The sequence below is a fragment of the Monodon monoceros genome, unplaced genomic scaffold, assembly GCF_005190385.1.
Source record: "Monodon monoceros isolate NGI ecotype Baffin Bay Population unplaced genomic scaffold, NGI_Narwhal_1 Super_Scaffold_20, whole genome shotgun sequence".
In the NCBI taxonomy this organism is placed as follows: Eukaryota; Metazoa; Chordata; class Mammalia; order Artiodactyla; family Monodontidae; genus Monodon; species Monodon monoceros.
The window spans coordinates 136277774-136290811 of record NW_021703777.1 but is presented as its reverse complement, the minus strand read 5'-3'; the positions used below and the strand labels follow the sequence as shown (position 1 = coordinate 136290811).

At 60.7% G+C, this 13038-nt stretch overlaps 1 protein-coding gene across 3 annotated transcripts; it reads left to right on the top strand.

Annotated features, from left to right (window-relative positions):
• The first annotated feature begins 475 nt into the window (after window positions 1-475).
• Window positions 476-11970, top strand: TACC3 (transforming acidic coiled-coil containing protein 3). 3 transcript variants are annotated; one of them, XM_029235585.1, is made up of 16 exons: window positions 476-494; window positions 2533-2695; window positions 2857-2999; window positions 4484-5353; window positions 5913-5988; window positions 6154-6307; window positions 8207-8253; window positions 8512-8615; window positions 8777-9002; window positions 9195-9299; window positions 9898-9974; window positions 10050-10093; window positions 10586-10746; window positions 11317-11423; window positions 11511-11631; window positions 11761-11970. In XM_029235585.1, the coding sequence occupies exons 2-16, from the start codon at window positions 2534-2536 to the stop codon at window positions 11824-11826; spliced, it is 2463 nt and encodes an 820-aa protein (XP_029091418.1). In that variant the 5' UTR covers window positions 476-494; window position 2533; the 3' UTR covers window positions 11827-11970. The 3 variants fall into 3 exon arrangements, with proteins under 3 accessions (XP_029091418.1, XP_029091419.1, XP_029091417.1); XM_029235586.1 differs by having other exon boundaries at window positions 8201-8253; window positions 8915-9002; XM_029235584.1 differs by having other exon boundaries at window positions 8201-8253.
• Window positions 11971-13038: the final 1068 nt, after the last annotated feature.

Genomic DNA, 13038 nt, shown 5'->3' with positions numbered 1-13038 from the left:
CCGGTTGTGAACTGCCGCGACAGTCCTCGAGAGGGTTTGGATGCTCCTCAGGACCCGCCTTGGTGGCGGTGCTGCACTTGGCCCCAATGCACAGCTGGGGAAACTGAGACTCGGGCGAGCGGCTCTCAGGCCCTGACCTTCCCGCGCAGCCCAGGCGCGTCCGCAGCAGAGCCCGAGATTCCCGGGCGACGGCGGGCACCGCAGTCACTGCCCGCCCGCGTACGGCCTTTCCTCTACGCCCGCCTGGCAAGCTGCGGTTACCGAGAATTCCAGCGACCGCCGCGCCCAGCGTGTCGTCACCCCGGAAGCGGAACCTCCTCGTGGGCGTGACCTGTGATTCGACCTCCCATTGGCTGGCGGCGCCCGTTCGTCTCGCCCCAGCCACGCGCTGATTGGCCGCGCGCGCCAACCGTCGGTATTTGAATCGGCGGCGGGCAGAGGGGCTCCCGGACTCCTCGCCTCCCGCTCCCTTGGTTCCGTGCGGCGGCCGACAGGTAAGGCGGTGGTGGGGTCCGGGCTCGGGGCTCCGGTCCCGCCTCTGGCCTGGCCTCGGGTCTCTGCCTGCCGTGCTGGCGGCCACCCTGGATGTGGGCCTACGCCCCCTCCGGCTCGTCCCGCGGCTCCGCCCTGCCCGCCGTCTGGGCCCCTCCTCAGGGTCCTCTCTCGACTGACTTCGTCCCGCCCGCCCGGGCGCAAACGGAAGCGGAGCCGATGGGCTCCCGCCCCTGCCTCTAGAGACGCCTGGTGGCTCCTATGTCGCCCTCCAGGAGGCCCCTCCGGCCCGCTGCGCCGGCCTCTCCTCTCCCTATCCCGGTGACCTCGTCCAGCCGCAAACCGCCCGTGGCTGTGACCTGCAGAAACACGTCTCCGCCTCTGAATACCCGCGGGCTTGCAGCTCTGCGCCAAAGGCAGGCCTCCTAGTTCCGGCCCCTCCTCTGGGCGCAGCCCCACCTGAGAGCCTTCACCGACTCCTGCAGCACCTAACTCCTGACGCACCTGCTTTGGAAACCTGGGCTCCACGCTCCCCGCCCCGCTGATTCCGGAGAACCCGCTCGCCCCCGGCCACCAGCCCTCCTTCCCGCCTGGCCCTGCTCCCTCTGCTCAGGAGCCCCCTCCGTGGCCCCATCATTATATAAGCCAAACCCCTAAAGGCTGCTGTCATTGTTCTCCCACCTTCCCCAGGCGACGGGGGTCTTCCGACATGATGTCTCCCTTCTGTGTCCTCCAGCCATCCAGCCCCCTTCCCCGTTTTACCCCGTTGCTCAGGCCAAACTTAATAGTGACCCTTGGCTTAGGCTTATCTTTCCCGCTTCCACACGGCAGGTGCGGGCTGCTCTCGAGCCAGGGCAGACCACTCCACCCTGGCGCGGTGCCAGAGCTCTGGCCGCCCCCTTCCCTGTGAGCCTTCCCTGTTCACACGCAGCGCCCTTCCAGGTTGGCTTGTCACCCTGACCTCCCACGCCGAGCTCACCTCTTTTCAGGCCACCCTTTCTCTCCCTGCCCCAGCCACCTGGTCTCTTCCAGGCACAGTCCCCAGGGCCCCCACTGCCAGCAAGGACCTGTAGTGCCCCCGGGCAAGTCAATGCCCAGTGCTCTGGTGTCTCCGAAGTTGGGAACGCCACGGTGTTGACCATTATGAGGGCTTCGGAAGGAGGAATGGGATTGTTCTAGAACCTCCTGGGCCCCACTGGAGGCCCCTGGTGCAGAAGCTCCTCGACTCCCCCCAAGTGACTCTGCACCTGCTTCTTGTTACTTCCTCTAGCTCCTCCTCTGAGCCTCGGCCCTCCTGACGCCCTAGTCCAGTCCCTGTTTCCCAGCCCCGTGGATGGAGAGCAAGCTGCTGTGCCCTTCTGCTTTACTTTTTTTAAAAATTCTCTTTTTTCTTCCTCCTCCTCGTCTCTCTTTTTCTATTTTTTTGAAATAGCATCTTATTGCATTACTTTTTCATTTATTTACCTTGGCTGTGTCGGGTCTTAGTTGCGGCATGTGGGCTCCTTAGTTGCAGCATGCAAACTCTTAGTTGCAGCTTGCATGCGGGCTCTAGTTCCCTGACCAGGTATCGAACCCAGGCCCCCTGCATTGGGAGCGCAGAGTCTTACCCACTGGACCACCAGGGAGGTCCCCCCTCCTGCTTTTGTTGTCCACTAACTTGGCAGCTGCTCCACCTCTGATGCTGAGGCCTGTGGGGAGGCCCAGGCTTCCTCTGCCCCTTGCAGTTTTGCCACAGATCAGCCCCTATCTGTCTCCCAACTTTTACCCACAAAGTTCGAGTTATTTCGAGCACTTGGGTCTTCCTTCTTGCCCTGTGGGCTGAAAGCCCCTCTAGCTCTTGCTCCTGGGAGGTGGCAGCTCCCCCAGCGCAGGATGGGGACTGCCTGGCAGAGGACACACTGCCTGAGGTGTGACCCACCTGTGCAGGAAGGCGGACGTCCTCCTTGCAGCACTGTGGGGTCAGCTGTCACATTCACATATGTGCGTCCAGACAACGCGGGTCACTGCCCTACTCCCGACACAAAACTCTCTGCTTTTCAGAATGAGTCTGCACGTCTTCAGTGACGAAAATGTCACTGGTGACAAAAGTACAGAAAACTGCGACTTCCTGTTTTCACCACTGGAACTTACCGGAAGATCATCTGTTCTCCGTCTGTCACAGAAAGAAAACGTACCACCTAAGAGCACAGCCAAAGCTATGAAGGTAAGCACGTCTTGCCTCTGCGTACTGTCTACCGTGCGTCACACATGAGGTCACCTGCTTTCCTGGTGACTTACTGAGCTGGCAGGGCAGGGCATGGTGCTGCCAACATGGTGTTTGAAGACTTGAATTATTGAACAGGTGCCCTCCTCCCTCCCCGACAGGTTACTTTTCAGACACCTCTGCGGGATCCACAGACACACAGGATTTTAAGTCCCAGCACGGGCAGCAAGCTTGAAGCTTGTTTTGCTCTGGGCGACACCATTGGATTAGAAAACTGTCATCAAGTCTGGACCCAGAAAGAGAAGTAAGTATTGGCGCTGTTTGATGTACTGCAATTTGTAACCTCTCCGATGGACTTGGCAGGAGAAGTCTGTTTCACCCGCCACATCCGGTTGGGCTCCTCCTGGTCTCCGCTCTGGGTCTGTGTAGTGCGCGGCCCAGAGCACCGCCGAAGTCGTTTGTTGTTGGAAAAGTGAATAATAAAACAGGAAGTTTAAACTTCACATTCTGCCCCTCTGTTGTGCTCTTGCCAACAAATTGGCCTTGGTTTTGTTTCTCTAACTTCATGAAATGTCCTGGCCGAATCTCCAAGGAGGGACGCTCTGTGGTTTTGCTTCTTTTTTAGCATTCCACTGGGGTCTCCTGCTTGCAGGTCCGTCTCCTGTCCTCAGCGGCAAGCCTTGGAGAAAGCTTACAGATAGCTCTTACTGCTAAAGGCAGAGGAACCCGTGTGTTGTGTAATCTGACCAGAACACGTGTGACCTGACGAGTCAGATTTGAAACACTTGACTTTAACCAGCAGAAGCTTCTTTGCAGCCTCGCCTGGCATTAGGTGGTTGGCTTGCGTGAGGTGGTCGACAGTGTGAATGCCAAGGCTTTTCCTGCCTCTGTCTGGAGACGAGGACCCTGGCGGTGGCCCTTCACCCCCAGATGAGGCTGAATTAACCTGGCTGGCGCCCCCAGGGACCCTCTACATCCAGAGTGGGAAGGGGCCTCGCTGGCACATTTCGTTCTGACTTTTGCTGACTTAAACTGTTCAAAACTTGCTTTTTCTTTTAAATGGATTTCAGATGTGCAGAGAAAGGTATAAAAGCAAAAGGTCACTAACATACCCTTCACCTCGCTCCAGTGAAATGTCCTTGGGCCAAGTATCTCCCCATGGCTGGAAACTCCTCAAACCGGAATCTCCCCCTCTCCCCAGGTTTCCTTGCTACTTTTCAACTTCAATTTTTTAGTTTTCATTTTGAGATTCAGCTGAGTGAGATTAGAGTGACTCAAATACTGTTCTTTTGTAACAATCCCCAGGAGGGAAGGGAAACCCAGCCGTTCAGATGCTGCCTCCTGGCCCCTGGGTCTGAGCTGCTCCAGCCACAGAGCAGGGGCGTGGAGGGGCCAGGAGGACCCGGGAGCTGGGCCCTGCTCCTTGTGAAGCCAGCGTCCTTGACCTGGCCTTTCTCTCTCCAGCGGGAAGCCTGACCCTGGTGTGCCCTGACTGTCCCTGGCCGCGTAGCTGGTGGTCCCCAATCAAAAGGGGAAAATAGGCCGGCATGGAGGACCTCAACCTTGGCTGTTGCCAGTCAGGTTCCTCCTCTCTCTCAGTCACCTGTGTCTCTAGGTGGCCCGCCAGCATTGACTTGTGGGAACGTACTTGTGAAGGTTAATCTTGAGGAGAGGGTTGGCCAAATGCTCTTTTTTTTTCCCCTGTATTTAGCTAATGTTTTCACGTGGACTAAAATCTAACTAAAATCCTAACTGGTTCTTTAGTGTTAACTACGTCTTTCTAAAAAGCCAACAGTTCACCAAGGAAACAGACACTAGAACGACCAATGGAATTCTCCAGAAACCAGCAGTGGCCGATGCCAACCCCCCTTCAGAGGACATGAGACCAGCCTCTGACGACAGGCATCGCAGCGGGCCCTCCTTGGCTCCCCAGGCCTGCCTGGATCCTGCAAGCTCTTCCCAGATGCCCGAAAGTGTTGAAAACCCAGAGGCATCTCCGGGACAAACGTCAGGCAGCCCTGAGCCCACCCAGGAAGAACACGTCCATCCTCATTCCTTAGAGGAAAGTGCTACCTCTACTTCCACAATTCTAGAAGACCCTCCCGGGATGGCATCCCAGGACAGAACAGAGGACCCGCTGAGAGCCACAGGAGAAAACTCGAGTGGGGTCCCTGCGCCCTCTGCCGGGGCCGCTTCAGCTCCTGGTACCCACCCCGGCGGAGCCCGCGGAGCAGAGCCCCTCGTGGACCTGCCTAGCGAGGCCCCAGCTGGCCCCATGGAGGCTGGAGGCGCCACGTTCCCCAGTCCTCAGAAGGAGGAGGCCGAAGGCCAAACGGCCGACTCTTTGAGGAGTGAGCCCATAAGGCTGGAATTTGACTTTTCTGATGCCACCATCAAAAGGCCGCCCCCACTGAGGAAACGAGGGAAGACCCCGGCTCTCAGACCTCCCTCGAGGAGACCAGAGGCGAGGCAGGAAAAGGAGGAAAAGGCCCTCGTGGAGGCGGGCGAGGGTCCCGATCCCCCTCCCCGCGGGTCCAACAGCCTGGACCAGGACAAGCTGGACGACCCAGACTGTAACCCCGCCGGAGGTGACGGAGAGGCCCGGCCCCCAGAGCACCCCAAGAGCGGGCCGGCCACAGAGGCCTCGTCTCCAAGCCGGTGAGCACGGGGTGGCAGTGGTGGGCACGAGACCAGAGATGCCACCTGCAGCCCTGAGCAGGGGCCCCAGGGCAGCTGCCACAGCTCTTGGGGAATAGCGGGGAGGGGGTGCCCACGCTGTCTGAGATGCGTTCCCTGTGATGCATCCGGAAGGTCTAGCAAGATACCTAGCCGAGAGCCCCAGGATTCCCGCAGCGCAGCTCAGGGGAGCCGTCTCCCGGCGTGAGCCCCGCCTCAGGCCTGTCCCCGCTCTCCGGGGACGCCGCTCAGTGGCCGAGGGTGCACCCAGCCGTCCAGCACCGGCTGCTGTTGCAGTTTCCTGGTAAAAAGGATAAATGGATCCTTGTGGTTTGCTTTTTCTTGAGTTGAAATGACCTCAGAGTGCCTTGTCTGCTTCTGAGGAGCGATGCTCTTGCAGGTGAGGTCGGGGGATGGCTTTGCGTGGCCACCCGGATGGGCCTCAAGCCTGGCTTCTGGGCTGGGGGGGGATGCTGGTGGCAGCTCGGTGCGGGATGGGGGGAGGTGTGGGGCACGGGCCCTGCTGACCCCGTCTCTTTAGGCAGGTGCTCTTGGCCTCGGCGGATGACACACCGGGGGTGCAGACCTCGGCAGGGACCGCAGAAGCGGCGGGCGAGGTACGGATGTGGGCGGGCGTCCTCATGCCGTTGCCACGTCTGCGGGTCGTCACGGGGCAGAGGCAGGCCGGTGGTGCCCGGGGCTGGGGGGTGGGACACGCTGCTTCCCCTGCTCCCCCCACGCATCTTGATGAGCCCCTGCGGTGACCCCAACCTCCCTTCCAGGAGGGGACCACAGACGCTTCGGGGGCATCGGCTCCAACCAGCAGCCCGGGCAGCAAGCCACCAACCGTGCCTACTGACCCCACACCCGCAACCCCCCGGGGGCCGGAGCCCGGCCTGGACCTGAGTGGGGAGCACTTCTGGGACCCCGCCGAGGGTACGTCATTCACCCGTCCTCAAGGCCAGGGTGCTAGAACCGTGTTCCGTGGCGCCCGCAGGCGGTCATTGTGCAGGCAGCCCCGTCCCCTGACTTGAGTGATTCACATGGAAATTTCTGGTTTATCAACTATGGGCATTTTCAGGAGAACAGGACTAAGATCTGTGATATTAAAAAAATATATATTTTAAGCCAACTTAGAAAAACAGGCAGCAGGCCTGACTGACCCAGGCGGTACAGATACAGACACAGGAGGCAGCGGGAACTCGCTGAATCGAAGTGCTGTTTAAAACGAGACCCCGTAGAGATAAGAGGAGAAGCCCTGCCCGTCCACGCACCCTGGATGAGGGGGTGGAAGAGTCGCGGGTCTGAGCTGCCTTCAGTGAGGACTTCCAACTGAGGTGCTTTACAGGACAGGAGGCAGCACGCCAGGATCTCAGTTTTGGTTACTTAAAACCCCCAGGCCTAGAGAAGGCAGGAGACGAGTGTAGGGTTTCTGTGTGGCAGGGCCATTGTGGGGTCCTCCCTGTGCAGGCGGGACCAGGAACCGTGGATCAGCTCCACTGGGGCAGCCTGCTCCCCGGCCAGGGACCCTAGACACGTGACTCGGGGTTTGTGTCCTGTGATGTTTCCAAGTCCCTCGTGTCACATTGTGTGTGGACTTCCTTTTATGGCTGAGTAATATCCCCCGTGTGGATAGACCGCATCTTGTTTCTTCTTTTACCAGTTGATTTCCACTCTTTGGCTCGTATGAACGAGGCTGCTGGGAACACTCACGTACACGTTTTGTGTGAGCGTACGTTTCCCATCTCTTTGGGGCAGACGTACCCTGAAGGGGACGTGGTAACACTGTGTAACTGTTTGTTCCCCGTGGGGTCCGCACCCTCTACTCTGCCCCCGCATGGTTTGAGGGTCCGGGTCTGCACCCCACTGTCCCAGTGGGTGTGCAGTGCAATCTCGGCGTGTTTGGGTCTGTTTCCCTGCTGACTGACGTTGACCTTTCGTGTCTCTTCTTTGGAGAAGCATCTGCTCGGGTCCTTTGCCTGTTTGTTAATTGAGTTGTTTTTTTTAATTGAGTTGTAAAGATTTCTTGTATAATCTGGGTAAGAATTCTTCTTTGGGTACATGATTCACAAAAATTCTCTCTTTGTTTCTTCATTTGGCTCATCGGGTCTTAGTTGCGGTACTCGGGATCTTCATGAGGGCACCCGGGCTCTGTAGTTGTGGCGCGCGGGCTTAGTTGCTCCGCGGCATGTGGGATCCTAGTTCCCCAACCAGGGATCAAACCCACGTCCCCTGCAGGCAGATTCTTGACCACTGGACCACCAGGGAAGTCCCTCTCTTCACTTTCTCGATGGTGTCCTTGGAAGCACGAATGTTAACTTTCCAGCCCCATCTCTTCTGTTGCTGCTTGTGGTTTTGGTGTCAATTCTAAGAAATCATTGCCAAATCCAGTGTCACGGAGATTTGCCCTCGCACTTCCTTCTAAGAATTTTATGGTTTTAGCTCATATATTTAGGTCTTTGATCCATTTTGAGTTAATTTTTGTCTATGGTGTGAGTTACCCTTAGGTTTTTTAAGCAAAGGTCATATTATCAGAAATTAAAGGATTCTTTTCAGCGTGGTTTTACACAGTGGTTCTCAACCGGGGCGATTTGGACCCCATGGGACGCTTCTGGTTGTCACGCCCCCAGGAGTGCTGTCAACACCCTGCGGGACACGGCACGGCCCCATGGAACCATACAGCCCCAAGCGTCCTGAGCCTGCAGACAGCAACCCCGCTCTATAGCAAAGGGCCGTCAGTCAAGGGTGGATGGGGAGGGGTGCCGCTCCGAGCGCACAGCCCGAGTGCTGGCGGTGGCATGCGGCTGGCAGCTGGCGCCTCCCTTTCAGTTCTAGGCACGGGGGCCGAGGTGGATTACCTGGAGCAGTTCGGGGCGTCCTCGGTAAGTTCCCGGCGCCTTCGCGGCGGCCTTTCCTCAAGTGCCAGTCTCAAAAGGGGCTCTTTCTAGAACAGCCCCGGGCCGCGATTACTCAACCGCGAGCGGTGTCCACGTCTGACCGGACGTGGCGGGCGGCCCGGCTGCTTCCGCCGCTCTGCCCCGCAGGCCACTCGGGTCAGGGCGGCTCCCGGGCAGGACGTGGGGCGGGGCGTGGAGGCTGTTGTGTCGGGGGCACCGGTGACCCTGCTTCCTTCTCTGCAGTTTAAGGAGTCGGCCCTGAGGAAGCAGTCCTTGTACCTTAAGTTTGACCCACTCCTGCAGGACAGCCCCCGGGGGCCGGCGCCTGTGGCCCCGGAGCCCAGCAGGTGCGCTGGGGCGGGCGGGAATCCGATCCACGCAGGCCGTGTGACGATGGGAGCGCCCTGCCGCGGGGAGGGGGGCAGAGACAGTGGCCGGGCCTCAGCTGCCCTGGCCGAGCTCGTAAACAAGTTTGTAAGCGGGTCTGTGCTCTTCTGTGCCCGTGCAGCCCCTCCAACAGCAGAGGTGGGCAGCCTGATAGGCTGCATGGCCCACGTGTCCAGAATATTGACCCCGTGGCCCTGGGGGAGAGTCTGGGCCGACCCCTATGCACGCAGACAGCATGCGTGTTCTCTTCTGGTCTCAGTGCACGGGGCACAGACGCGCATTCCTCGGGAAGCCCCCCGGAGGCCCAGCTGCTGGACCTGGACTTCGCAGGAGCCCCGGACGTTCCCGTAAGTGGTTCGTCCCCTCTGTGATGTAAAGAGACACTTGTTCTAATGGCCCGACTTTCATGTGTTATGGATCTGAAGGCTTAAGGGGTCCGTTGGGCCGAGGGGGGCTGCACTGTGCCATCTGGGGAGCTGACGGGGCAGAGAAGAGTGCCAGGGGAGCTTGCGGCCTAGCTGGTCTCTGTCACCCTGCAGATGCTCGGCCCAGCTCCTTGTGACCTCGGACGCCGGGCTCCGCTGCTGCCCGTGGGGCCCATTGTGGACGTGCTGCAGTACAGCCAGAAGGACCTGGACACTGTGGTGAGGGCAAGGGGAGGTGCCCAGCGAGCGGCCCCCACCTGCTGGCTGCAGCCCTGGGCGTGGCACCTGCAGGCTGCTCTGAAGAGCCTCGGGGAGCGGGGGTGGCAGCTCTGTGCGCTGGCCTTTTGCTCACACCGTGCAGGCAGGATCGCAGGCGGCCACTCACCGACCCCCGAGCCAGGCGCCCAGCCAGCTGAATGTCCTGCGTTTCCACCCAGTGTCTCTTGCAGAACCTGTTCGCAAGCGAGGGTCTGGGTGTCCGCTCTGAGCTGCCCAGGGGGTAGCGGCCCCCAAGTCCCCTTGCTGCCTTGGTGATGCCCTGGGTGGCGTCCGGCTGGTCCCCTCTCAGGGAGGCCTGTGCGCCGGGCCACGCTGGGCCCAGGAGCTCCTGGCCCCTGCCCGCCGTCTTCGGGCGGTGTTCTCTCTGCTGCGGGGCTCTTCCCCGCACGCTGCTCTACCGCCCCGCCTGTGTCGGGAGGTGTCCCACCCGTGTACCCACCGCACACCGACCCCCCAGCACTGCGATGTCTGCTGAGTGGGGCGGGAGACCCCAGCACGGCAGGACACTAGCGCCAACTCAGGTGTGTGGTCTGCACAGGTTGGGGCGACACAGAAGGAGAACGAGGCGCTTAGGGTCAGGTGCACGGCGCTGCAGGAAAAGATCCTGGAGATGGGGTGAGTCTGCGTGCTGGCTGCCTAGGACCCCACAACGCACTCTCGGGGCTCATGGCATCTGCTCTCCTCCCACAGGAAAATCATGGACGCGTTTGAGGGGACCGTGTACCAGGCGATGGGTGAGTTCCTGGGCTGGGGCAGCTGGCAGTCAGGGAGGCCGGGGGGTGCTGGGCCCCGGATGCTTATCAGCCCTCAGGTTGGCCGGGCCCCGAGTTGGCATCCGGGGCTGTGGCGGCAAACAGATTGGGTCCCTCCAGGGGGCGCTGCACCCGCGGTCTGACCCCTGCCCCGAGGGCCGCGCGTCCAGCTGCAGTCTCCGTGCTGCTGGGTACCGGGTGTGTCCAGGCTGGGGCTGGAGGCCCTGAACGTGGGGTAGGTGTGGCCTGGGCTTTTCAGTCAGGCCCTGGGTTCGTTGTCCGCTCCTTCGGCTTCCGGGTAGAGCTGGTGTTGAGGAAACAGCTGTTTTCGGGGCACTTGGGGCCCCCAGGTCCTGCCCTGGAAGGTCCCGAGAGCGGGGCTGGTCAGCGCCCCAGGGGGCCCTCCTGGCGCTGGTCGTCTGTGGCGCCACCTGCTGGCCGCCCGCTGATCCCAGGTGCTGGTCTTCCTTTAAGAGGAGGCTCAGAAACAGAAGGAACTTGCCAAAGCCGAGATCCAGAAGGTTCTGAGGGACAGAGACCAGCTGACTGCAGACCTGCACTCCACGGAGAAGTCGTTCTCCGACCTCTTCAAGCGGTTTGAGAAACAGAAGGAAGTGATCGAAGGCTACCGCACGGTGGGTGCCCGGCCGGCAAGAGGCCCCGGGGACGGCGGGGTCGGCATTGTTGCCAGTGGGGCAGCGTGACAAGCAGGGACGGGGAGAGACTGGGGGCACTGCAGGAAGAGGGGGTGAGCTGAGCCTTGGTGTTGAGCCTACTGCCGGACGTGAGTGCCTGCGAGGCTGTCCCTGTGTGGCCTGCGCAGAGACTGCTGTGTCCAGATGTTCCCTGCCGCTGCTGTCTCCCTCCTGGGGCAGCAGGAGACCCGGCCCCCAAAGCACAGGGCTGGGGGGCAGGAGGGCAGGGGCTGGTCCGTGGACCTGGGGCCCGGCCTGCTTTCCCCTGAGGTGCCTGGACATAGGGCTCTTGTGTGCCGGGCAGGGTCCCCTCGGGGGCGGGGGGTCAGGCCCTGCATCCGGAGGCCTCCTGAGCCGCGGGATGAGAGGAGGCCTGGGGCTGTGTGAGTGCTGGCGTCTCCGGAAGGAAACGGGAAGAGCTCCCCTGTAGCCTGGCCCACTGCTGCTCCACGAATGACCCAGAGAGCCTGGGCCCTTAGCTCAGGGCTCAGCGTCTGCTCTTCCTTCCAGAATGAAGAGTCGCTGAAGAAGTGTGTTGAGGATTACATAGGCAGGATCGAGAAGGAGGGCCAGAGGTACCAGGCGCTGAAGGCCCACGCGGAGGAGAAGCTCCAGCTGTGAGTGTCGGGCAGGAGGGTGCAGGAGGCTCCCTCGGGAGGGGTCTGGTCCCCCGTGGGCTCAGCCCAGCCCCTCTGCTGCTCCAGGGCGAACGAGGAGATCACCCAGGTCCGGAGCAAGGCCCAAGCGGAGGCCCTGGCGCTGCAGGCAGTCCTGAGGAAGGAGCAGATGCGCATCCACTCGCTGGAGAAGGTCGTTGAGCAGAAGGTGGGCACAAGGGACCCACGGGTCCAGGCGGAGTTGGGGAAGAGCAGCCCTCCTGGTTCTAGAAGCTCTGGGCCTGCTCCCAGCTCCGAGCGCTGGGAGAGATCTAGGGATTTGATTCTCCTCCTTCAGACTAAAGAAAACGATGAACTGACCAGAATCTGTGACGACCTCATTTCCAAGATGGAGAGAATCTGATATGGCAGCCCCGACCTGTGCCGTCCCCCCGTCTGTCTGTGTGTCTGTCTGTCTGCCTGTCTGGGTTTTTCTTCTCTGTTAACCTCAACTCGTTTTTAAACTTAGGTTGCTTTAGGAAGAATAAATAAAGTTTCCCTTAAGTCTAAGCAATAGAGCTCTCCTGGTCTTCGTTAAAGGGACAGTTTCCGGCTGAACCGACCACAGCTGCTGTCCCCTCTGTGCCTTTGGCCCTTCCCTGCCCCGCACCTCACAGCTGCCCGAGGGGTAGGCGGGTGGCTGGGCGGGAGGGCAGCCCCTCCCGGGGGTCAGCCGAGTGGGCTCCGGCCACACCCTATCTGCCTGGTCGGCTCTGTGGTCAGGGGTGGGGGCTGTGTCTGCCTCGGCCACAGATCAGAATCCAGACAGACTCAAGTCTTCGAGGAAGAAAGCCAACCAAGGCAGCCACGCGGCAGTTGGCTTTGTGCCACCTGGCGAGGCCGCAGCCCCTGGTAGTCGAACACTCACCGAGATGTTGCAGGGTGTTTGTAGCCATGCTGAGTTCACGCCTGCCATGGTAGCACCGACCTGTCCTCGGCGGTGTGGAGGCCTCCTCCAGCCCTCGAGGGAGGAGGGATCCGTCTCGGGACCAGCAGCTCCTGCCTGGGTTTCCAGCCTGCCGGCCTGCCCCCCAGTAGGACCCCACAGTCTCCTGAGACAGAGCCGAGAAGACGGAGGGGGTGAAATGTTCGAGGGCAAATGGGTCTCCTCTGGCTGTCTCTCTGGAGAACCCTCCATGGACAGACATTCGAAGCTCCTAACAAAAGCTCTGCCTCCAAAGGGTCAGAGGTAAGAACGTCTCAAAGTGGGGGGTCTGAGTGTACACCCCCAGCCCCAGTGGGCTGTGTCTCAGCCCCTCAGGGCCTGCTCCAGAGGAGGGGCCCGCAGTACATGCTCACTGGACCCTTGGACACTGGCCGGACCACTGTCCTTGTCATGGTCCCTTGCTCACTGAGGGCAGGGGGGAACGCTTGGAGGGTGGAGGTGAGGCCCTGGCACGGGTGCAGTGGGGGCCAGACAGCCCCCGGGAGACCCTCTGAACTGGGCAGGTCCCAGCCTGCAGGGCATCAGGGGACCCTGGACACAGGCGGGCAGAGAGCTGGCCAGAGACTGGTCTCTGAAACTGAGCCCTGAAGCCATTCCTCAGTCTGCATGTCCACCCTATTCCTGGGGGCT